Below are 26,608 nucleotides of genomic sequence, written 5' to 3'. Positions count from 1 at the left end.
AGTCTTGCATGCCATGAAATTTCTTCATATAGCTTTGCCCATCTTCCTACACTTTTTGTGACTGGCAGAGGAAATTGTTGCGACTGGCAAAGGAAATTACAATTGTTGTAAGTCATCCTGAGCCTATGCAAAGGATGGGATAGGAATGCTTTATATAAATGCATGAATAAATAAATAAAATGTACCAAGGAGGCATTTGATAATTTGATTGCAAAGAGTTGATGTTTGCAGCTATGGTATATGCAACATTTGAATAGTCCCGCTCCCAGACAGGAAGATACCAAAGTTTGTATTGAGCAATGAATTGGGCAAGAGTGCTCTTTTAGCTATATATTGGGTCACTTAGACCTGGTATTCACTTGCCAACATTCCCAGGCACAAACATCAAAGCAAACTGAACCACAGCCTGTTAGTTTACATTTCTGAACTCCCCATACTCAGAAACATGTGTAAACTTAGTTTCTTAGGATTTCTTAGCCTTCTTCTTAGGATTGTAGTAGAACTACATGGATTCCCCCCTCATTATAGTTTAGAATGTATGCAGAAATTTTCAGTGTATGAAGCACAATATAGTTCTTAGTTCAACTGTCCATGCAGCAACATTGTGATTTCACAGGGCTGAATGGATGCCAAAATCAGGGGTTAGTTAGGCGTGGCTTAGAAGATGAGAGGCATATATGGGACTCATTTGAACTCTGGCCTCCTAGATACTGACTGGCAAAGTCCAAAACAGCCTGCGAGTTCTTATAATCAAGTCCGGCATGTCAAAAAATGTTCTTGGTTGAAGCACAGTGGCTAAATTTGTTTCATCTGGAAATTAATGATAACAGGATTAGGGCAAACTCAGTATTATATGCAACCATGAATATATTTTCTTTTTAAAAAAGCTTCTTCCAAGAATCTGGCACTTTTGGGCAACAGTCCACCTTCTGGCCATTATCTGTTCAAAACCACTTTCTTCCCATTAGGCTGCTTTTCTCTCTACAGTTTGAGAAGATGCAATTTTGGCCAGAAGAGAATAGGTTGAGCCATCTTTATCTGCCTCCAGTTCCTCCACTACAGCCCCACAGACTTCTTTTAGGAGAAAAAAACTCTTGAGAAGTATACATATGGCTGCATGTAATATGAATTCTTCCCCTTCAGGTTTATGCATATTCATATGATGTGAAAAACCCTCTAAAATGCATGATTCTGTTGGATTTCAAATACTGCTGGCATTATGTTATTAGATCAAAGACAAAGTGAAGGAGCGGGAAAATCATGCACATGCAAAGTTAGTGGAAAGTGGACTGACTGGGATGAACCAATTCCCTTTCAAAGTAAGCTTTGTTTAATAAAGTGCAACAGTCAATGGCAGAGGTAAGGACTGTGGTATTGTACCAACTGGAGCTGATCCTGGAGCTGACAGAAGTTTGGATGGCACACATTTGGTACAGTGCAAGCTGAAGTGGTATAATTAAAGTCCTCTTCAGTCTGGGAAGCTCTTATAATTGTTACATTAAAGGATTTGTCTTGGTTTTGAGCCAAGACAAAAACTACTCATCATGCCTCTGTAACTCTTGAACTCTGGGAGAATTAACATAAGCACTGAACACAAAAACAAACCAGCCTTTTCCAAGTCTATTTAGTAAGTTCTTAAGCGCCCAGCTGGTACACAAGCATAAAATACTTTCCTGATCTTGTTTTTAATGCAGACGCTTTTTAAGATAAAAGGTTCTTCTCCATGAGGTGCTTATTGTGTTCTAATTTCTTACCCATGCCAGTTTCTGGGTGTGTTACATGACAGTCTTATCCTCCAGGGCCTCTTGCCTGCCTTCTGAGCATTTCTGTGGCTTTTTTTTAAAGATTGAGGATAATAAGCTACTAAAGGGCTAGTCTGCTATAAAATGCTACAAAATTATCATTTTTTGTAATTCCGATATACCAGATTGTCACTGCATGGTTGTGTAATGGAATATCTAAAAAAGCAGAGAAATGAAAACCTGGGTGCAGGAGGATGAGTAAAAGTGCTGACCTTAATCCTGCAAGAATCCAGAAGCAGAAGCTTTGGTAAAGTGGTGGGTGAAAACCTAATGGAGAGAAGCCAATCATTTTAGCCAGTGGTTGCTTTCATTTGTTTTTTTACAAACATCAAAGTTCAGGCTCAGTGCTGCCAGTTCTTACTTTTGCTACACTAAGTAACTTCACTTGCATGAAATCTTGCATGAAAGTGAAAAATCTTTTGCTGCCCTATGTTCCTATTATCTTATTTATTTTATTTTTAAACAAATGGCAGCATCATTTATAGCTGGCTGTTTTATACAGCAAATAAATAGGGAGATCTCTTGGTTCTCTTTCCAGGTTATGCCGCAGACTTGACTGCTAGGCTTACCCAAGCCTTATCCAATCATAGCCTCTGTGCGCTTGCCAAGTTGTGGAGGATGAAGCAGGACTGCACCTCCGGCTTCACCCACAGCACGGCATACTTTGCCCTTGAGTGCAGAGGGCTGCTTCTGTATGAACGGTTGCCTGCACAATGCTGTGGTGTTCTGTGGAAAGAGGTCCTTAACTGGGCTAGGGTCCAAATGGCATGGAGAGCAACTTCTCACATGTAGGTGCCTCTTTGCAGATACGCATGTAGAGACTTTATGGTTGGATAGACTTGGAATGGGCAAACACAGCCATGAATAAGGCTTTAGTCTGCCTGACTGAGATCCATCCTCCAAATTTCTCTCTGTGTTGGCTAATAGCAACAGTCTAGGGTTGAAGAATGTGATTCTTTAAACATTAGGTTAGTCTGTTTATCTAGTGAGTCTCTTGTGTACGTAGTAGTAGCTACCTTATTTCTGGGTGGCCACATTTCGCTTGAAAACTCTCAGGGACTCAACCCCCTGAGTTCTTGTTCAATGTTCTCTTTACACAAAATATATATCAAGCATATATCTAATAACATTGTATACCTTGATAGGACTAGCCCAACACATTCTGCTGCCTGAGGCAGGACAGCAAATGCATGCCTTTACCCCGATCAAATCAATGTCTAAAGCTGCCCAAATTATTCTGGAACTGGAAAGTGTATTAGAATAAAAATACAGCAACAATAAACAACAATCTGGTGTCCTTTGACTAGAGTCTCAGCTGGCCACTCTGCTAATGCTAGACTCAACTATGAATCTTGGCAAGTCTCAGACTTTGCTATCTCAATGTGGACTTACAAAAAACATACATTGCCTACGCGAGCTTCACCTTATTATACAATGAGAGTGGGAAGTGATGTTCTACCCATTTTATAGTTCATGGTAATATGGAGAATATTCAATAAATAAAAAGTCTCAATGTTTGCCATGAAATGACCTGAAGGTGTTAGATAAGCCAGACCCTCTCTCTCAGGTACTATCCTTTGCAATAGGATAATAACAATACTAATGTGCCTTTTTTAGGGAGAAGTGCTGGCCAAACAATCCGTCCAAAGCCTTTACATGCAGTCAGCTTCCATCGGCCTATAGACAGCACATTTGTATTGCCTCAGCTTTGACAGAGGCCAGCATTTCCACGAAGAGTTGGGGCAGGGTTACAATGGAGGCCCAGCAGCATGACTTAATCAGACAGGATTGGGACCTTAACATCTTTCACAGGGGAGAGGCGAACGTGGCTCCCTCCAGGCTGAAAGTACCATTTGGCGAGCATTAGATTGAGGTGGGCAAAGGGAGGAGCAGCAGGACCAGAATCCACAATGGGTGCTCCACAAATGTACCTCAGACATGATAGGAAACTATTCCCACTGTGGTCTATGTTGTAGGCTGCCAAAGTTTTATTTGTTTAATTTCATTTTTATACCGCCCAGAGAATGAAGGAAGGCCGAGGAGTGATCATGCATGGGATTGCTTTGACTTGCTTTGTCTTTTGCTGGCAGATCTTCGCACTGATATAAGAAAATAGTGAGCTAGCAAAGAATATGGCTAGGCCTTGCTAATCCTTACCACGCTTCCAATTCTGCCCCCTTTTACCCATTATGCTGTGATGCTTAGCCACTGGTGCTAACCTTCTCCAGACCTGAAGGTATCACAATGACTGCCTTTTTCAGTTGCCTTATCTCTGTGCCCTTTTGATGCTGGGAGACTCAGGACTGTCCTTACCCCTGGCCAGCCTGCACAACTTGGTTCACATGCATTTTCCACTATATTACTTTTTGCACCAAAGAAATAACAAAAGGTTTCTATACAAGAGAACACAATTCCTAGTGTTATTCTCTGAAGTGTGTGTGATAGTAGCTGCAATTGCTATCTGCACAAGTAGCTGGAAAGGCAAAAGGCCTAGGCAATATTGTTTATCAATCTGCTCAATCTCCTTTCCACAAAAAAGAACTATCATAAATATTACTCAGACACTTATTCTTTCTTAACCAATGCTTATGTTGGAGTATAAATAGTTGCATTGCTGTAGTTTTCTCACTTTGAGGCACATGGAAAAATAAAATCACATCTGTGGTTGGAGCATTCCGACGTCTTGCCCAGAAAAAGGGAACATGCATTAAAAACTTGACAGTACTCTTCATGGATTCTGGAGAATGAAACAAAATTCATAAAATGAGCATATTTTTTTCCAAAACATAAAAAATGAGATCACAAAACCAAAATGTTTGGTTTTGTAAATACAATGTAAGAACACTGTAAAAATATGATAATAGTTTTTACATTCTGGCTGGAATAGTCATTTGGACCATTTGCTGAAAATGGACATGATCTCTGTTCAGAGTAATATTTTGTATGTTCGATTTCAATGGCATCTCAAGTCTATTTAACTATTTAAACTACATGCAGATGTCTTAGTTCGGGGACAATGATCCAGCTGTTCTTCCCTTGGATCTGTACTGGAGGAATGAAGCCTGCCTGAATACCTAGCAGTATTCCAGGATTCATAATCTTAGCTAGGGATGTACAGAGCAGTCTGTTTTCAGTTTCAGTCCAGCCCAGTTTTGCTTGTATGGTCATTCAGAACTCAGTAATATTCACTTTCCCCATCAATATGCAATTTTATTTTAAAAGCATGGATATTTTTGTAATCTTAATGGAATTTTACATGCTGTGCATATTTGTATGCATTTTGCTGTATACTGTACATTTTTACACGCAATATTCAGTGTTTTTGAATAGTACAGAAACTGCAGGATAACTGCACTGTAATCTGCACTACTGGCCAGGAAAAGTGAATTGGGTTGGTTTCCTTAAAAATGCAGATGGAACAAAATCCTTGAACAACCTGAGGCTTATTTGTTTATTTATTTCATTTTTTATACAGCCCAATCATCAAGGCTGTTTTCCCATCTCTTACTGATAATAAATAAGTATTGGAAAGGAATTCTTTTTGAGCTTCTCACCAGTTTGATGAGATGCATGTGGTGTTACAAAGTTAATTTGGTTTTATCTATTACCAAGCCAGGAATGATTTTTTTCCCGAACCCTCAAGGAAAGCACTGCTTTCAAAACTGAACAGCAGCAAGCCTTGGCTGTACATGTGGTTCCTCCATGTGCATATACATAGTTCGCTTGGAAACAGGACTGCTATACCTTCTATGTACTGGAGGCTGAGCTTCTACTGGTTGCTAAATATTCTGTAAAGCCAAAAGCAAACCTTAAGAACCTAAAAATCTTGTGGTTAAAAAATGGGGTAGGGGGAAATGCCTTCTACTTTAAAGCAAGCATTAGTATTGCTAAAACCTATACTCTTGTATATCAGTTTATGTGCTCTATATGTGATTCACTAGCATATCTCAGATTTTTATTTTGCAATTAAGAAGTAACTTTCTTATAATGCTTCTCAGACCAATGTGTGTTACTATCTGATTTACATAAAATGCATAGGACAAAATTTGAGTAGGCAGGCCAATCTATGAGTACTTGCAAATTAAATCTAAATATAGTCCACAATGATCAAGGAAGAACATATTTTTTTTAATTAAAAAGCTTTATGGGACCTCTTATCTGAAAATTATGAAAGCCTTTTGATTCTATTGAAGTTCACTGGAGCGAAAGGGATAGTTTTAATGCTGGTGCTTATGATGGGCGCTTTAACGCAACTGTCTTCTACTTCATCTTTAGAAGTTATACACTATTTAATCAGCTTCGGTGAATGCCATTCTAATTTTAAATTTTATCCCATCCTCTAATGCCAAACTAAACTAAACTAGGATATTAGAATGTGTGGAAAGTTATTTTATATATAATACAAACAACCTTAGGAAACAACCCCTCCAAAAATAGGGGGAATGAAACTACATATGCAAGTAGACACATAGAAGAAGGGGACAGGTGAGGAGCACAGAGAGAAAGTTTCCACAGTGCAGTAAAGCTATTACCCGAATCTCATCAGTAGCTGTTTTAGGTTGTCTCCAATGCCAAGTATCCGTATTTGTCCTGACTTGGAAGAATTACAGGAAAAGGCATGGCTTGCCGCAGGGTCCAGGGATTTACTTTCTGGCTTGGGAAGGTATAAGGGAATGTTCCAATCTGGTGCTCAACCTGATTGAGGAAGTGGGGACCACAATCCTCTGCTGCCAAGCCTCACTTTAGCTTGACATCAGGCCAAGGATTTTCCCATGCTCCTCCTTGCTTGGAATAAGCACATGCAAATGTTCCTTGCTGGTGCTATTCTGTATTTTCTTCGCAGTAGAGAAGACCAAGAAAATGAGGTTTGAATGAAAACAGAACTTCACTTTATTTCTAAATTCTTATTTTCTATGCTTTTCTTTCACTTCACTTCTTCCATGCTACCTTTCTTTTCTCTTTCCCCTCTCTCGTCCCTTCCTCTATTCTGTTAGGGTCTTCTAGGGACCAAACAAAACAAGTAAGTGCCTATTAGAATAAAACGTCTATTTTTCCTTCAAAACAAAGGTTAACAAAAGCTGGCTTCAAAGGTTTGTTTCAATGGCTTCTAGGCTGGTTTTTTTTTTTAATGGCTCTTCTCACATTTGGACTAATGGCTGAAGGGCTGGAGGGTGAAATGGCCCGTGGAACCTGCTTTGACCTTTTGCTTATTGATACTGTCTATACTGAAATCCAAACAAAGGAATACAGTCTTCTTCATCTGCTGCCTGCTGGGCCTTTACAAGTCTTGATGCTCCATTTCTTTCCATCATCAAGAAAAGACAATTTTCTGATGTCAACAATCTGTAAAGTATTTGAATACTTGGAGAGTCTTTTCTTGACTCTAGAAGGGAGATTTGTTTGTACAAAGTTTCCAATTTCAACTTTATGAGCTCTAGTTCATCTCTTTTTATCTATGTACTATTTCTATTTCTTTTGTTTATCTGTAACATGTTCATAAAGTGCCACATCAGGAAGTTTGCAGGCTACATTTTGAACAGGACATTAAGTTAATCTTGTGCTGGCTCGTGACACTCCTGTTGCTGAATGTTCTATAGGCAAATAGTGACTGGTTTCTCATGCCATGTCAATGAACCCTGCATGTTTTCCTTGGTGGGAAGATTTTTGCCTAAATTTATCAGTCAGATGATCACGTGGTTTCCTGAGCACCACATTTTCCACATTTCTTGCTCCACGCATCCCAGCAGTGGCCATGAGCAAAGTCTCCTTCCTAACTCTATTTCTCCCTATGGACCTAAGCAGCCTCATCCTGATTAGATTGTTGAGTTTTTAAGGTGGGTTCTTTCTCTTGTTCCTCCCAAGTTGATCTGCATCTCTGCAACTCTTCCTGGCCACTTCAGCCTCCAATGAAAACTTTGCCATGAATCTTTCCTGCTTCTTCTTCTGTGCATTTGTCTACGTTCTCCCTGTTTTCTAAAGTAAACAGGGAGACTGACACATTGCTCAACCAATAAGAATAAAGCAAGTGATGGCTAAGGAGCTGAGGGTAGTAGAGAATAGTTGACAGAGTAGCCACTGCTTCAGCCACTCTTTCCATTGGACTTTGTGGTGTTTCCATATCAACAATGGTAAAATGGAGTTTCCAGGTCCAGATGACTGGAGAAGCTGTGGTGAAGCATGGAAACCTTAGAACAGACTATTGATTTTTTCCATGGCTTTGGGAAATCAGAGATATCATGTAGCGATGCCATAACTGGGTCCAGATGACACAGCATAACAGCAAGGTTGAGAAATATCTATGGCTTCTTGTGACATGCAGTCCCAGCCACTGTGTCTCATAAATGATCTTCCCATGGTTCTTTTTGTTGTTTAGGAACCTGTAGGCTTTCTTTTACTAGATTACTACTTTTACTTTTCTCTCAACTAGCAAAATCATTAGCTCTCGGAAGGTGTAAGGAAATGGTTTTGTGCTTGATCCTATGGTCTGAACTTCAAATGACCCTATTATATCCAGGGCTAACTTCTTCATGGGCAAATGGAACACTGCAGCCGTGCCAAAGGGGGCCAGTCGCTCTTCAGTGATTTGTCACTGCTAGCACATGGCACATAAGTCCTAATAACGTCAACTCTGGCCACCAAAAGTTTTCTGTCAATTATCTTTTAGTAGGCACGCTTTGATGTTTCTTTATCGGACAGGTGAATCAACTTTTCTTGCAAGTTTAATGGAATAACAACGTGATCATGTCTCAAAATCCATTCATCTGCTACTGAGCAATCCTGTACTCATGGAAATGGCTGAAGGTGTTCAGGTGTTCTTGAATGGCTAGCTTTTAATTATATGGGCTGACAACTCATTTCATACTTTGCCTTCCTTTGCAGAAATATGCAGCAGAAATTATATCATCATTGATCTGTGTAATGAGAACTACTCTCTCATTCTCTGTTTTTACATCATAGTTCAAATAAGGAATAGGCAAATGCAATATTCAGTAATCACATTTTTGGCCCCAGACAGTTAATACAGTTTCAAATCAAAATCCATCATTTTTATGGCCTCTTTAGCAGCTCTTGGAGTAGTTTGACCTCAACCTCTTCTGCTAAAGAGATCTGTTAGAGCTTTATGATCACACCTTAGAAGAATTTTTCTGCTTCATAAAGAATTCCACCATGCAGAAACAAGTATACATGTCTTTTTTCTATAATTGGGCAAGATTCATCTGAATCAGTCAGAGTTTAGGAGGCAAAAACAATCTTAACTTTTCAATCATTTTTGGCACCTAGTTTGTACTCATAAATATCAGTTGTGCGTATAATTCATTTCTCAGACTTTTTGCTGTGTTAGAGAGATTTCCATGAAACTGCTTTGTAGGCTGTATCCCATTCAGACCACCTTTTTAGGAAATGGTGAAGAAGCTCTTAGTAGCAAAATGTCTTAAAAACTCTGAATAATACTCCTCAGGTCAGACAAAAACTCAGACTTCTTTTTATTATCTTGTTGTAGGGCTTCATGAATGGGTTTTACCAAGTCTGATTTTGGGAATATTCCTCTCTGTGAGATGATGTGTTCTAGCTAAGTCACTGAATTCATTTTAAATTGACATTTGTCCTTGCTGGTCGTTACTCCTTGTTGGCACTGTTTGCCCGGGACATTTATTAAAAACCATATCATGTTCATGCTTCTGTGTTCTGTGAATCAAAATGTCAGAAGTATTTCTGTTTTTTTCTAAATGCCACCTGCACCATCCTTTGAAACACTGATGCAGCAGAAGCCAAACAAAATTGCACTTGTTTAAAGTGGAATAAATCTTCAAGAGTAAAAAAGGCAGTGTAGTTGGGAAGTCTTCTCCTACAGGATCTGGTGATAGACTGATGATAAATATTCCTTAAGACTTAAAACCATTTCATTGATACTAGGCAGAGGATGACAGTCTACCACCTTATGTGAATTCATACCCCTCACATCTATGCTCATACAAATGGTGCCATTAGCCTTCCTCACTATAAAAATTGGAGAGACCTATTCCAAAGCATCAGTTTAAGTGAAAAGTTTAAGAACTTTCTCTTTCTAAGCATCCTCAGCACAATAGGTACATTCCACCTTTGGTTGCACTGGTTCAACCCTTGCATTAATTTTAATCTTAAATTTAAATGTATGACAGTAGCATGGGCATTTATGCAAAAGTTAGGAAATACAATTCAGGTTTTTATGTGGCTCTCTAATATACTGTCTAGGACTGGTTATGTGCTATCACGATCTATCATCTAAAGAGCTTTTTGATGGCTTCATCCTAGTATGGAGCTCTCTCTTTAGGCTTTCCCTCCTGTATTGCGATCTTTGTATATCAAATGTGCTGTGAGATAGCCTACAATATTGATGACAGATTATTTTTTCCTGGAAGATGCAAAGAAGTAGTGGCAACAAATAATACAATATATGAATCTGAAGAAATAACGGTGTATGGTGAACCTGAGTCTGCCAGCATCATTATCTCATTACAACTTGCACAAGGCAATGATGCGTGGAATGGCTGAGTGTGATACTGAGGGATTGTGGGTGAAATTGTTCCACACATTTTGCTTCAGCCCCGTCAGTAAGGCTTTCTGGCACCCTGTCAAATGTAGACCTACAGACTCTTGCAAACCATGGCATTTACTTCATGTCTTGCATATTGCTGTGTAGGAGGGCAGTCTGTTCGCTGCTGGTAGCCTGTAAGTTTGTGGCTGCAAAGTTATTTATTTTCTACCCAGCTTTCTACCATGAAATAGCGCACAAGGCACCTGGGGGTTATTGCCTTTATCAGAGTCTAAGACTAGAAAAGATTACCATACACCAGTCAGATCAGTAATTCATCTTAGTATTCATACCAGTGTCAGAAATTATGAAACTTAAGCACAGCTCTAAGGATGCACATATCTACAGAAAAGAAAAAGAGAAAGCTGTGGAGCCGTCTTTTGGGCTGGGTGGTACACAGTTCAGCAAGTCCTGAGATGCTTCTTTTCCCACAGAACGGTAGCATAGCCTGTATATGCACTCGGGGTTTTTTTCCCCAGGTGGAAATATACTTTTCAGTGGTGAGTGAATACCTTTTAGCAAGCCTGGTAATAAACTAAACTCTTCTATTCCCAAACAAATGGATTTTTCTTCAGAATCTATGTGAATACCTTGATAATAGGCTACTTTGTCTCAGGGTTTTTTGACATAGCTGACAATGGTGAGTAAAATCTATTAGCATAGTGTGTTCATCTCTAGTCCTGCCTTCCTCAATAACTGTTTTCAACCTTTCGTACTAGTGTGCAGACGCCAGCTCTGTTGCACTGCCAAAGTAACCCAGACTGAGTCACAATGGCAGTGAGAAACAAATGAGATTGTGTCACTGTGTAAGCACTATGTCCCTTCCAGAGATATATTTGCTCACCGAGTGAATGACAAGACTCATTTCTGTGAAGTTCCTTCTTCATGTGATTGTGATGATTAAAATGTCCAACAGATTTTCAGGGTCAGCTTTGACCTTTTTCAGTGGACTGCCCTCTTTCCTGGGAGAATAGATGCTAGGAAGGCAATGTCTATTTCACATTTGGGAGCTGGACTACATCAGCATGGAAAGCATCTTCCTTCTCCCAGTGCAGTAATTTTCAACATTTTTGTAAATCTGAAATCTCCCTGCAGTCACTTCCAGTCCAATTCTGAAATATTGTAATGATTTCCTCAAAACAAATTTGCTTTCCAGTTTGGACATATTTAAATATGCAGAAGATTATACAATATGTAAGAGATTATTACCCAAACATTGATAATGGATTCTGATTTCCTCTTCTTGACTATTTCTTCTATTTATTTATTGCAAACCACTCTGGGAGCCTCTTGATTATAAATAAAGAAAAATTAGCCTACCACTTTCAGTATAAATATACACAAATGTTTATATTAGCATCTATTACATAGAAATTATACATCATTTATGTAGAATTTATACATTTATATCACTCTTGAGCCATTCAGCAAATTTGGCTGGTTCAGAATGTGGGCTCAGCTCATGATAGGGAACATTTTTGGGGTACAGTTGAGGTCCTACATGATTTGTGACCAGTTCATCTGGAAGACAACATTCTGACATAAGAGACTCCCCAGATCTTAAGATCCTTGGGAAAAGTCCTTCTCCATGTCCTGCCAAAGTCAGGGGCACATTCAGCCTTCTTGACAGCTGCTTGCACTCTCTGGAACGCCCTGCCATGGGAACCCAGGGCAGCTTCATTATTCCATTGCTATTGCTTAATTAATTTCTGTATCACCCAAGAGCTGATGCTTTCACTCTGTTGTCCTGTCAGGGTGCAATGACAGTTCTATTCAGATAGGTTTTAGCTTTTAAACTGGTGTGTTTGCTGGCGTAGGTTTTAACTGGCAAACACAATGTAATCCGGTTTATTCCCATGTTTTAATTATGCTTTTTCTTTATTTGTGTTTCATGTTTTACTTAGAATTCTGTATTTTAACCGCATTTAATTTATTGTTAGCCACTGTGAACATTTTTAGGAGAAAGGCAAGGATTGACATATAAATAAAATAAATAGGGCAATACAAGGGAGCAGCATACATCTCTCAGTAATGTATAGCTCCTGTTTTAGTCCTGTATTTTTTTAAAGAGCAGATCATAGTCTGCAGTCCTTCAAATGTTTTAGCTGATGATCCCCATCGGCCCTCACCATGGGCTATGATGGGATGGCTTGGGGTGATAGGAGTTACCACTGAATTATCTGGGAGGCCACAGGTTGCTGCTGTCCCTGGGCATGGGGGGTGGGGGGGGGAGTCAAACATTGCATGACTAAAAGGCCCCCTGTGTGAGAGGTTGTTCCCATGCCCTGAGACTGCTCTCCCCCACCCTCCAATATACCTTCCCAGAAGGTCGAGGGACTCTCCTGAAAAGCATGCTCTGTGATGCAGTGTGAGGAAGGGGTCACTAACAATTGCGTGGTGGCAATTCATGAAAATGGAGATTGCATAAGGCTACCTGCAGGCTCCCACTACAAATCTGCTGGGAAGACCTCCTCCCACCATACTTCTTTCTAACTGCACAGGAACACTTGGGGGATTTTAAGATGCAAAGGCAGCTTCAGGGTGGGGAAGGAGGAAGATTTGTTGAGGAAGTCTGTGTATTAAATTCATCAAGATCTTGGTCATATTTTAAGTCCAGCCCTTTCCTTACATCGAGTATAATAATACTACAATTTAGCACCACATTTTAAAAGGTTAGGAGTTAGGAAAAAGCACAAACATATTTTTTCTGTTTGGTTGCTCAACTTGTCAACTCTGTTTCTGAGTCTAATTGATTACAGGCCTACTTAGGAACTGTAAATATTTTGCGTGGTTAGAAAGCAAAGAGCCAAAGACACCAGATGGGAGTGTACAGGATTGTGCCCTACTTGGGCTTAAACAAGCAAAGGGTTTCATCCTTACTGTTCAAACAAGAAAGCCATTTTTTTTTTCATTTGTTTTAGGGTGTTTTGGAAGCAGGGAATATTTATTGGCCAGGTAAAATAAAGTGTCAGTTCTCAATCTGATCTTTGCTTTGCAGTTGTGATTTTGTTAGTACAACTTTTTTTCTTCACCCAGTGATCCATCTTAATTATCCTCTTCAATCAGATATAAGTTCCTGTATTTCTTCTGGTGCTGAAGTCCTGTCTTTCACATGTAATACACAGAACACACCTTTGATGCGGAAGATAAGACTAAACAAAAACCAAGTCCTTCATTTGAAAAGCAGATGCAATGGAAAACATGCATATGTTGCTACTTTCATTTATTTTGCTAAAATTATTTTTAGGATGCCTATAAAGATGGAACTTTCTCAAAGTGGCGTACAAGATAAAACCTTGCAAAACAAATATAATAAAATTGGATAAATGCATATTTGGTAAGAGTTATATAAAATAGGACATACCTGTAAAAGCAACAGCCCAACTACTACAGAAAGACCTTCAAAAACAGGGGACTGCAAAAAAGGGCCTAGAAATTCTCCAACAGCAGTTGAGTCGGTCACTCAGAAACCGCAGTGACTGCTTTCTTTTCCCCTGTGTATGGCATATATGCATCTCTCTGTCTACATATATTCCCTCTGTATCTTTTAATGTCTGAAAGATACTTTGAAATGGGAAAGCTCAGAAAGAAGAATAAAATATGAAGGCAATGTTAATTTCCCTGGTTTTGCAACTAGGTTATAAATTACAATTATCCAAAATAACTATAATTCCAAGGAATGTTTCTATTTTAAGGCACTGTGCAGTTTGTGTCACAGAGTTAGTATGTGACTGAGGAACTCAGTTTAGAACCAGTAAGCAGATGTTCTTGTGTAATCGGATAGATCCTTTTGGTTTGTTTGTTTCTTCTTTACATTTTTAATATGTAATGAAAGATATAGGGCTAGGTTTGATGAGTCCAAGGCCTCTGACAAGCTCCAATCCACTTTGCCTCAGATTAATCCCTGACCTGAATGAGGAACAAACCGTTCTGCAATAAAATTGTTTCATTGTGTACTATACCTTGCTCCCTTTCGCTGTGTGTAGTACTGGATAAAATCAGCTTTGTGCTTTCAGTTTGTATAAAATATACACTAGGACAAGATTTTAAAAATAAATAAATGCAGCATTCTCAGGAGAACTCTGGGATACAAATGATGACAGAAAAAACCCCACTAAAAGAGCGACAGTCTTAGGGAATAAAGCATGGTCAACTCATAGGGCACAAGTCAAATGGTGTCACTCCCTTCTGCTGCTCAGGCATTGGGTATATGGGATATATGGATGGTAACACTGGATTCTCCAAATGGATAAAACTTGCAGTTACAGGCAGAATACAAAAAGACTTTGATTCTGTATGCATTGAAGTCTAGTCAGTCTCAAAAGTGTAATTTCAAAGCAGAATACTATTGGATCTTCTGAAATAATTGTGTTTTGGAACTGCCTTTTCATTTAGCTGCCTTTTTGACTTTCCACCATTTTTACAGGTCACAATGACTACATGTGCCCTGCTACAAACCAATGTACCATTGACAAGAACAGACGGAAGAGCTGCCAGGCTTGCAGGCTCCGAAAATGCTATGAAGTTGGAATGATGAAAGGTGGTATGTACCCAAACATGCATTGTGATTTTAGCAGATAGTAGATGCCTGCAGGAATCCTATGCAGAGCAGAAAGGATGACAGAGTCTATCTTTGTCTTCACATCCTCTTGCCCTACATTTTCCTGTAGGCTGTCTTTTCCTCCTATTTAGCTTGGAGCTTCTTGGAGGGGGAGAGAGGGAGGCTCCAGTGACTGCAGGTTCACTTGAGTCCTGGTCCCCTCTGTCCCCAGCCCGATCCTCTCCCTATTTCCCTCTGAGGTTGCTTTCCCAACCTCAGAAGGCTGGCTGCTTAGTTCTTTTCATGCTGACTGTGAGGCAGTGGGGTGGGGATAGTAGGGCAGGGCTGTGATCCAAATCCCAAGCATAGCTTTCTATCTCAGAATCAAGTAGAGCACTTCCTGTGCCACCTAAAGGCCAATTGCTGGTCCCCTACATTAACTTTAGAAACTGCTGGTCTTGCCAGACTCCAAAGTGAAGCTGCTCTGGAGAAACATCTTGTAGAACCTAAATATTTCATCAGGATATATTCTGGATCTGCCTTCAACTGCGACAACCTTTTAAGATTCGGAGAGTAGCCCTTTATTTGCATAGTTGGGCTAATCTAAATTCATTAGCTGTTACTTCATTATAACTTAATTCATTTGAATCTTTGAGATTTTACTAATGTTAATCATTTTATTCTCCACTATTCTTGAAAGTTTGGACATATTCTTGATCTTGTCTCTAATAGTCCATCACCGTATAATAAGAATGTATTAGATCCCAAATAAGACAGGTTAGTATAAAAGGATTTCTCCAAAGAAAAGGTGAATTAATTTTCAATGCATCATCTGGAAGGATTCCAAGAAGTCTAATTTGCCTTGCTGTTATCGTGTAAGGGCAACATTATATGCAACTAAAATGGTGAATGAGGAAGAATAGTACTTAAACTGTAGCGATCTATTTGTACTGCTGCTGAAATGACTCTCTAGAATATTTGCTAAACACACTGTTCTGTACTAATACAAAATTGTACAAGTAGTGGGCACCGATACAGCTATTAGTACCTGGGTATTTAAAGAACCAGGTAATTGAAAGGACGCAGCCAAAATACTTTTCATTTAGAAGCTTGTTCATCCTTGATAAATACAACCAGACTGTACCTGTTGTTTAAACATTCCTTGCAATAGTGCCTAAAACTCATTACTATGCCAGAAGTGCAACCTGTTCTTACTTTGATAAACAGTTGATTGTTCACACACACGCACTTGTACCAACTGTGCTGAATAATAAACTACACTTGCCCTTCTTGCAGTTAATCGTTGCACTTCCCATCCTGCTACATCTAAGCTCCCAGACAACTTAATTTGTAATGGCATTTCCAGTTATAGATGGAGCTTGTGCTTCTAATGGGTGTGCATCTGCTTTGGCGAAAGATTGAGAACCAAGCCAAAGCTTTGAAGATTTTCAGATCGGTTCCAAAGCGCTTGAAATAGTCCAAAACAAAGTGGGTTGCTTTCAGAGCTTTGGACCAGTGTTGGAGATTTGGATGTATGGAGACATTTTTATCCCTGTTTTTTATTAGACCACTGATAAATTTCTCAACTTTTAAAGTACTAGATTGGCAGATGTTGTTATACTACTATTTCCATCCTTGCTATTGGCCATGTTGGCTGTAAGTGCTGATTGTTGCAAGTCCAACAACCTCTGGGGACTCAAATTTGGGGTCCACTGTTTTAAAGGATCCTAACACAAAACTCCAAATCCTGCTTGTCTGACATTTGTGTTCTTCATCCAAAATGGATCACTATGCCTGAACATTTCATCCAATTCTGTTAAAAATTATGGAAATTACAGCTGCGTGTTGATTTTCTTCCATAGACAATGGGGAGACATGTCAAGGTTTGAAACTCGGGAGCAAAGCTCTGCCTCAGACTGAAGCAGAGCAGGCTGTGTGCACATTTCAGTGAAATCTAGCCTTGTTCACCTGCTGTGATCTTCCAGAGACATGTGGGAAGGTCACATTGCCCCGTATGCCCTGGGAGACAATATGAGGAAAGCCATGTGGCCATGGTGGCTTCTCTGCCCTGTACCTCATGCAACAGGAGTGCTTCCCTGCATCCTGGCCATCTGAGGGGTGTGGGAAATGGCTCTACATGCACAGCACCCTCCTTGTGAGGGAGGGATTGGCCGAATTATGGCTCCCTCCCCATCCTCAGAAAATGGAAGAGCTCTACCAGTGTAATAGGGATAGCGCACTTGGTTGCACTTGTTGGTGGCAAGAGTCAGCATTAGTCTGCGTGGTGCACAGCCCTGCTTGCATTTTCTTTGAATGTGTGGGATGAATTATCTGAACCCTTCTAATGTCTCTTTTATACAGAGACCATCACAGTAAGAATGTCCTGATCTGGCAGGAAAGAACAAAATTAGAGCAAAAATGCAAATAATTTAAGCAATGATAACGCCCAACAAAGCACTGGAAAAAGGATGAAACACTGAGTCAGGAAGAAAGCTTTAGCCTCCTGTATGCAAAGCTGTTTATTAACGTATCATAGTGAACCAACAAGAGGATTAAAAATAGGTTGCGAACAGATTACAGATGCACAGTGGTGTATCCTGGGAAAGAATCTACTTAAGTCTGTTAAGCAATTAGAGAAACACATTTTAAATGAATACACAGAGGGCAGCTGACACCCGTGAAGCTGAATTATGTTAACACAAATCTTTCTTCACATTGCTTTAGCGGTTATTAGGCCAAAGATATTTTATTCCATATGTGGGGGGCTTGTGAAAATGTGCAAGCATTTGGGACAGCCATGTTCTGTTATATTGCTCAAATAATAAAATAGACAGTTCATGGCATCCCATCATTAGCTCTGCTTTTTAACAGCACACGAAAGATGTATGGCAGGTCGTCTTTCCCCACCGTGACCACCACCCATGGGAAACTGCTTCTTCACTGGGCAGTCCTACCTATGGGCTTCCTTGTGCAAGGCAAAAGTTTATATTTCTGGCTCCGAAGAACTCTGTGCGTATGATTCCACAAGGTGTCCCTTTCCCACTACCCAAGCTATCCAAATACTTTCAAATATCCTAGCAGCATAGTGTAAGAGCCTTAGGCATGCTGCAGCACTTGACAATAGAGACAAGTTGAGCAAACAAGTAATTTTCTAAAGGACGCTTTATTCTTAAAAGAATACCAATATCCACACTGGGGTTTTCAAAATACTGTTCAGTAACAATTATTTAGGCCTCAACATTAATAATAGACAAGATCTCCTCTTCAAAAGAACACACTGTTCAAGGTTTGCATTAATCTTTAGGTGGATTGTCTAGCCAAAATATCCCTCCCCCACCCCCAAATTAATGACTTGATGTTTTGAGAATATTATATGCGAAGTAAAGTGCTGAATCCGTGTTGCTTTCCGCAGTACACACTGCTGCAAACCATCCTCCAGGTTTTGCTCAATATGCAGCCATTAACTATAATACATGTAATACTGGATAAATTCTACAGTGGCTATTTTGCCATGGTGCAACAAAGTTTGCATTTCGCTCAGTGAACTTTCCCTGAAATCTGTATTTCTGACGGGGCCCAATGAACTAGAGACGCTTCACCATATTTTGGGAAGCCTCAGTTCAAAGCGTGCTGAATGCACAGTTGCGATGAAAACTTGCCAAACACTTTTGCATTACATGATAGATCATTTCAAGCACTTTCTATAGATCACTTCCATGTGAGCCCACTGGTCTGGTGACTGGAAAAATTGGAACAGATATGGAAACCCCCCCCCCAACTTTTGGCAATGTATTTGTGTATGCAATCAATAGGGCGATGAGTGAGTTGAGATGTTCAGAAGTACACACCAGCATATCAAGAGCCGCTGCATTATCCATAGTTTCTTAGGGGAAAAAATGGGATTATGTCCACAGATATGTTGCTCTAATTTTGCAGATGTCGTTTCATCATGTGCAAGTTTTCTTTATGCTATATCTAGCAAAAGCAGCAACAGAAAATATACGTACTAGAAGGCAAGCAAAAATCCACAACACTGTAATAGCAGCTGCAATCAGCATACTCATTTATATTACGTGAAGGTGGCTTGGCTATATAGTTAATTACCAGGCTCCATATAGTGTGATCCTATATATCATAGTATCATAGGACTGTAGAGTTGGAAGGGGCCGACAAGGCCACCAAGGACAACTTGCTGCTCAATGCAAGACTTCAGGTTAAAGTACGCGTGGCAGATGGCTGTTCACCTGCCTCTTGAATGCCCCCAGTGTGGGAGAGCCCGCAGCCTTCCGAGGTCATGGGTTCTGCTGCCAAACTACTCTAACAGTCAGGAAGTTTCCCCCAGTGTTGAGCCGGAAGCTGGCTTCCTGTAACTTGATCGCTTTATTCCATGCCCTGCAATCCACCATGATTGAGAAGGAATCTTGGCCCTCCTCTGTGTGTCAACCTTTTGAGAGTTTGAAAAATGCTTTATTTCTATTTCTGTGCTCTATTTAGAAATCATCCCAGTTAAAATCAATGAGCCTTGCTCCCAGGGAAATGAATATAGCCTCTGTCTGCACTCCTGTGCCCGTGCTGCAGCTAGGCTGTTGGTATCTGGAGGGCATTAGGATGTCAAAGGCTGCCACAGACTCTTATCCGGCAGTAAGTCTCATTAAACTCAATGGGATTTACACTTGAGTAGACATGCTGAGGAGTGCACTGTAAAGCTATTCCTTTTTTTCCTTGTTTCCTTTTTTATTTGGTCTATGTTAATTTTTGCACTATTCTTCCTATTTTAAGCTAGCTGTAATAAACCAATGTAGTATTAGTTCACACAACATGGCTGGTGATAGATTTTTAATGTAATTAAGTAGACACAATATAATCATGTCTACTTAATCATATTGAGCAATATAAAAGCTAAACTAATAATGTAATCATTCTACAAATTACATTGTGCAATCCTACAAATTGTACATTGTCAGTATAGGTGTATAATCTTGTTTTTGGAAGCAGAAGTGCCAACGCTGTACATATACAAAAATTTTTAAGCTGGTGCTCCTTGTTTCCAGATCAAATCCTTCATAACTTACTTTTACCTAAATCATTTTGTGGCAGTGGCAACATATATTATGGTGCATTGCTGTGTTACTTGCCTGGCACCAACGTCACACTCCTGGTTATCACTGATAACTGATGAAATACACATCGTGGTGATTCCAAGATATGAGTTGCGTTTTACAATATACTATAGAAAGGAAGGACATGGCAGAGGGTTGCCTGTTTGGCAACAATCCGTGTTTCTTGTAATATGTAGCTCTGTACCGGCACAATGATTTTTCCTTTATGTCAGAGACAGGCTTTCTCAGCCTGTTGTCCTCTAGATGTGCTGGACAACACAGGGCACAAGGTTAAAGAAGACTGCTTTATGCACACACACACACACACACACACTGCTTCTTTATTGATTGATTTATTTATTTAGGATATTTCTGGGCCTTCCATCACTTTTGTCTCTGGACGGCTTACAATAAAATCTATCAATACGGAGCACACACCCCAAAGAATAATAAATTAGATATCCCACGACTGAAAGAAATAAAATTAATACTAAAATAAGTTAAACAGATGCAAATAATGTCTGTCCTTTTGCACTGTTAGTCTGCACAGAAAGTGCATTGGCTATCCACACTGATTTACACACAGGGAAGTTTCTGGATTGGCTTTCGTTTTCTCCATGCAACAACGGCCCACAGAGTGCATATGTTGATACTGCGTGCAGAATGCCCTTCAGGACAGGGAAGATAAATTGAGGTAAAAACAACAATATCGTAATTTGAACAGCATGGCGGTAGTCATTTCATTTAGCTCATACAATCAATGGAAGGAATCGCTTTGCAAGCTTCGGTATCTTTAGACACACCAACATGCAAAACAGAGTACTTAGTGTATCTGAGTACTACTTATTCTCTTAAATTCTGGTCTTCACCATATTTGGTGATATGGATCGTTTTAAGAGTGACTGTGCTACCTGGTATCTTAGGCTACAGAGAAAGTACGGTAGTTTGGGGAAGTACTTTACTCAGAAAACAAAGCACCATCCCACGGTGCCTCAGTACGGCTTACTGCCTGGAGCACAAACACATGGCGGTAGCAGCAACTATTTGGATCGATGCCCTAGCAGAGCTGGGATGAAAGCAAATTTAAGGCCGCTTTTAAAAAATAGTTTTACTGTGTTTTTTATCCTCTGAACATTACCTTCACTGCTGAGAAAATTGGAAAGGTGGTTCATAAACTTAGAAAAAACACGGCATGAAAAAGCCGGTCTACCACAGACTCTGCAGGTCATAAAAACGGTTTGAATTTGCTGCAGATTTCCGGCATCCATAGTTGTGCCAGGCTGGTTGGTTTGAGATTTTCATATGAAGCTTATAGTTGATCATTCTTATGCTTTTTCAGACCTAAATGTGTTATACACTGAGGTGTGTGTGTGTGTGTGTGTGTGTGTACTCAAATGAGTATTTGTCTTATACCATTTAAGTTGGTCCACCTCCAGTCCAGACAAGTGTGTGCAAAAACAATCTGATTGTAAATGTGCCAGATTTTATGTGTTTTATGCAGTTAGATTGCAAATCTAGCCCCTTAACTCTTATTTGCAGATTATACAATAGATCATGAATTTAATTTTTTACTCCTGTATGTGATACCTGGTGTTCTGCAAATAGGACTGCAAGCATATGCTATTTTTTACTACCCTTATGTGTAAATTGTTTCAGCTAGTTGTCTTCTGCCTTCTAGAAATAATTGTTCCAAGCAAAGTTTGCATGCACATTATACGGAATAAAAGAATCATGCAAGTTTTATGCTTGCTGTGCCTGATTTGTCAATATTGTATTTGCTTTTATTTAACACGAAGAGGCTATATTAATATCTGGAAGGAGCAGAATTGGATTGGTTCTGCCATTTTGTTTTCATGTATGCATGCTTGCCGCTTGTGAATTTAATCATAGTATTGGAAGTATCGTATTAATGTCTGCATTGACCTAGTTAACACATTCAATGTGCTTGGCCTACTTAAATTAAGAAGCCCATTAACCAGACATTCCCTTTGTCATCCAGTCTTCTATTTCAAATTCTTATAATTCGTTTCCTTGGTTCCTTCTGGGCCAGGTGCCGTTTGCATTACTTAGTCAGGGTTTGTTCCAGAAGCCTTTCCCATTCTCCAGGAAGGTTTTGTTTATTTGAAAGGGCTTTTTGGGATAAAACAGGGGTGGTAACTTGCAGTCCTCCAGATGTTTTGGACTACAGCACCCATCATCCCTAGACAGAGCAGCTAACAGTGAGGCATCATGGGAGCTGTGGACCAAACACATCTAGAAGGATACAGGTAGCCTAGCCTTGGGCTAAAAGCAGAAAAAGATGGAGCCATGGGTGTAGACAAGATGCAAGAAAAGGATAACAGCAACGTTGCACAGCCCTGGAACTCCAGCAAGAGGTTTTCACCCAAGAGCATGCAGCAGCTGGCCCTGAGAGTAGCAACATCTTGTTAGCAAAGACAAGCGGCCCATAACTAAAACCATATGCTCTGGATTATGATCATTTTGGGGAATAAATAATACGTGGGGAAGTCTTACAACTTGTGAATGACAGAGAACTTCAACTATTGAGTGGTATGGAAATACAATAAAGAAAAACATCCTGATATGGTCCCTATCTTAACCACTTGCAATAGAATACACAGCAGAGTGGGAAAAACCAGACTGTGTTTTTGGCATACAGCTGACCAAACAAATCCATGATAGAAACCCTTTTCACTTGGTAAATTGGTTGTGTGTATTAGGGCTCTGTCATTTACCAAAATCTGCACAAATAAAATATGCCAGTCCATTATAGCCAGACACAGCTGCACAATTGCATAATTTTATGACATTCTGAACAAGAAAATCATAAAGTAGTACTTTAGGTATTCAGTAGGTAAATATATACCCACTAATTATAAGCAAGACTTAACTGGGAAAGTTATTATAAACATGCCTGTTTGAAAGGATCTTTTCTTTATGAGCCCTATAGGTTTCTCCTAAATGTTAGGCTGCGGAACTTGACCTGCAATTGAATATATTGTGTGTGAATGTGTGTGTGCATGAGTGTGAATGAGTGTGCATGCATGCATGCTTCTGCACTTAATATAAGAGGATAAAGTAATAGTTGTTCCCTTTTTGGCTCACCTTTTCTTGCCCTACCTTTAAATCTGTTATTTTCTTCAAAATGGTACCCTTCCCTTTTTGACACCATCACTATGTAATACTTACGCTTTGTAAGAAAAGTCCCAATGTCATCTTCAGAGTATAAGGGAACAGTTTCCTGGCTCTATGCTGTCACTCCTTTTTACAAATGCAGTCTTTTCTTGCTTTTATTCATGGACTAATGATTATTGAAGTACAGTCCTTGTAACTTCTCTCTTTTCTGAAACACTGTCATTCCTTCTTTTCTACTCTTCCTCCTCCTCCTTTACATCTCTTTCCAGTTCCTACTTCATAATGTTTTTCAGTGAAGCAATTTTCTCTTTTATGTTCATTTTCAGCTGGGACACTGTTAATGGTAATTTAACTTTATCTGTGATCTTCATTTTTTACAAATAAGCCAGAAAGTTGGTTCACTTGTGTCTGCATTAGGTGATAAAAAAAACAACATAAATTATTATTTATTTTAGCTAAACCTCTTTTCAATTCTATTCAACCTTTTGAATGTGGGGCTTCAAGCAGAGCTAAAGTTGGCATCTGCTGAAAAAAAGGATGTGAATTATGGCAGATATGACGTGTATTGCTATTGTTGCTATTTGATAAATCTAAGACTATCAGTTGTGTGCTAGTCAGTTTATGGAAGAGAGAAATGGGGCTCACTGAGCTTATATTTCAAGTAAAACAGAAGAACTAGTAAGTGAATTAATGAGCAAAGGGCCTGATGAGAAGAGAGCATAGACTGGACAGCAATAGCAGGATGTAATCAAATAGCCAAAGTTCATTTTGCTGGAAATTCCCTATTAACTGTCTCCTGTTGACAGGTTCCAAGGGTTTACCACATTCTGCCATCTTTCTTTTATGGTAGAATCTTATAGTTGGCAGAAATTATCGGTAAAATGCTCCTATCCAAGCACAATGGTGTAAAAAGTTTCTTCTGCTTTTACATTTCTGCCTGTTGGGCAATGATACAAGTTCCTTGCCATGGAATACACCCTATTATTTAGAGTGTTGGGTGGTTAGGGGAGAGAGATCTTTGCCTGTATTTGAAGTCCCTACATGTTAGTTAAATATGGATAAAAAATACCTCTTTGAATCAGATGTCTTGCTCTAGCATAGATGATGTTGATATTGATTATTCTTAGACACCTTCCTCAAAAAAAATGGCTCAAGACATTTTAGGAAAAAATTAAAGCATGCAAAATTTAAAACAGCTAGAATACTTCTACTGAAGTACAACCATTCCATTTGTTAGGTAACACTAGGAAGTTAGTTATCTGAGAGCCCCACACCAATCCAGCCTCTGCAAAACTGCCCTGGGCCAAAAGTGCTGCCCTTTACAAAAACCTACAGAGCAGGGTGTTAATTTGGCCTACAACCCCAGTCAGCCCTAAGCAGCATGGACCATGGTGTAGGATCATGGGGGTTGTGGGCCAAGACGGCTGGATGGCCACGAGTTGCCCACTTCTGTGTCTGGAGGGTGTGCAAGAATTCTCGCAGTCACATACCTTTCCTGCTTTTTGGGTATGGTGGTAGGGTCACAAAATAGCTAGTTACAGCTTCTAAGGTGGCAAAAGAGGGCAGTGTTCCTTTTTATTTGGATACTGTATTTTAAAAGCCAATCCACAACCATACGAGTTGCCTGAGAGAGGGCCTCTGATGTCATCCTGGCAGCTGTTTTGAAAGTTGTCCCCAGAGAAGGGTAGAACAATGTGAAACCCCAGAACTGCATTCCCATTTCTTTTCAGAATGGTCAGCTCTCAGCCATCCTGCAAAATGCTTGTCTTTTGAATTACAGCAAGGGAGGAGATGAAAACTCTCCTTACCTCCCTGCAGCCCTGTAGGAAGCAAGAGGGCTTGGGCCCCTTGCCACTGCATGAATGTATCCGGGCAAAGTATCTGTAGACATGATAACTAATAACTCTAAACAGTATTTGGCAGGGTCACTTTGACCCCAAACATTTAATGCAAGTGGTTTTCCAGTTATCCTGCTAGCTCCAATAGGGATGGAATTGTCCCCAAAAGATGTGAAAGTAAAAAATATTCATTTTTCATTACATTTAGGAAGAGTGGTGCCTGAAATCTCAGATGGAAATTAACCTTTTGTCATGCCTGAGGACTACCTTGGACATGGAAGCGTGGAAGGCTAGCTGCAAAATTCTGTGAATATTTTTAGTGCTGATGGAATAATGAACAGAAGGCTAGCTGTGACATATACATGCTTTATAAGCAGATTTATTGTCTGAAAATATATGTGATTCTGAATCACTTCATTTTGTTTTACTTTATTATATACAGCACTCCAATACTTTCTTCCCAGGTGTATGAATCTTGTAGTTTCAGGTCTTATCATGCTGAAATTCTAAGATAGACCATCACTCTTAACTATTGGTCCTTGAAGTGACTCATTCAAATGGTAGCCTTGCAGTTTTTTCTTTCTTTTCTTTTAGGAATCTGTGTCTTGTCTGTTGGTCATGATGTATTCCTTTTTCTTTTTTCTTCTTTTTTTGTATCAGGAACTCATGATAAAATTTGATGAACTGAAAAGAGAGGCATTCATGCTTTTTTCCTTTCCAAATAAAACCACTCTAACTCCCTTTTAGTTCAAGAGAATTAATAATGATCTCTCCTTGTTTCTTCTCCTTCTATGGGATAAGCGAAGAGCTAGTAAGTAAAAAAAAAAATCCTATAAATCTCTTATGAGCAGTGATGTATCTACAGATTTAAGCATCTTCTCTGTAGCTCAGAACATTTCCAGCTGCTGATCTCAGACTGAATGCATAAATTTATAGTCTTAAAATTCTCAGTTCTGGCACCCAAAACTGTAATGTGAAAATGATCTTAAGAAATTTGTGTCAAATTTGTAAGTTTTTGCAACTTTTTGTTTGAAAGCACATGTTGGGGAAAAGATATCTCAGCCATTTTGTACCTTTACATAAACTTATTGTCTTTTAGAGAAATGTGAAGTAAGATGGTGGCTCCCCATCTATTGGCAGATGTGTGAACTCTATATGAGATTCCCATCTTGTTCTTGAATGACCGAAGAACAGAGACATTATACCGTAGCACTTTTGGAAAAACTGCTTATGTAAACTTCACTGAGACATTTGCTTTGTTTGAACTGGGCCAGTCTTTTGTATATGAAAGCAATGACTTCTTTTCAGAAAGCCAAAGGAAATGAAAAGAAAAGGTACTGTCCTCCATGATTGTTGTCCCTTGTTTCCTCAGCAACAGCACTAATTCATGGACAGCACAAATTTGTGGCCACTAAACATAGTCGAGGCAGCCATGGGATTTTTCATAGTCCCAGCACTGGCCTTAGGCCTTGGCCCATGTTTGGTGCTGGGACCTACCCTTGCAGCTGCATAAGTACGGCTCAGCTGGCTGTGGTTCTGAGGCTGCAAGAAATGACCAATCACAGAGATAGGCTTTAAGGATGGGGAGGAAGGCAAGCAGCAGCTGGTGGCACCTCAGTTCC

The 26,608-nt window shown here is 39.6% G+C and overlaps 1 protein-coding gene across 4 annotated transcripts in view; it reads left to right on the top strand.

Moving 5' to 3' along the window:
• ESR1 (estrogen receptor 1) overlaps positions 1 to 26,608 on the top strand; it is a 200,651-nt gene that overhangs the window by 105,768 nt on the left and 68,275 nt on the right. For all 4 annotated transcript variants that reach the window (XM_044422667.1, XM_044422677.1, XM_044422657.1 and 1 more), the window contains one exon: positions 14,801 to 14,917. In XM_044422667.1, the coding sequence (XP_044278602.1) occupies positions 14,801 to 14,917 (117 nt within the window). The remainder of the gene's footprint in view (positions 1 to 14,800; positions 14,918 to 26,608) is intronic.

Source organism: Varanus komodoensis, unplaced genomic scaffold (genome assembly GCF_004798865.1).
Source record: "Varanus komodoensis strain SLA01 unplaced genomic scaffold, ASM479886v1 scaffold1, whole genome shotgun sequence".
NCBI lineage: Eukaryota > Metazoa > Chordata > Lepidosauria > Squamata > Varanidae > Varanus > Varanus komodoensis.
The sequence above is the reverse complement of the archived record's forward strand: the minus strand, read 5'-3'. Positions and strand labels throughout refer to the sequence as shown.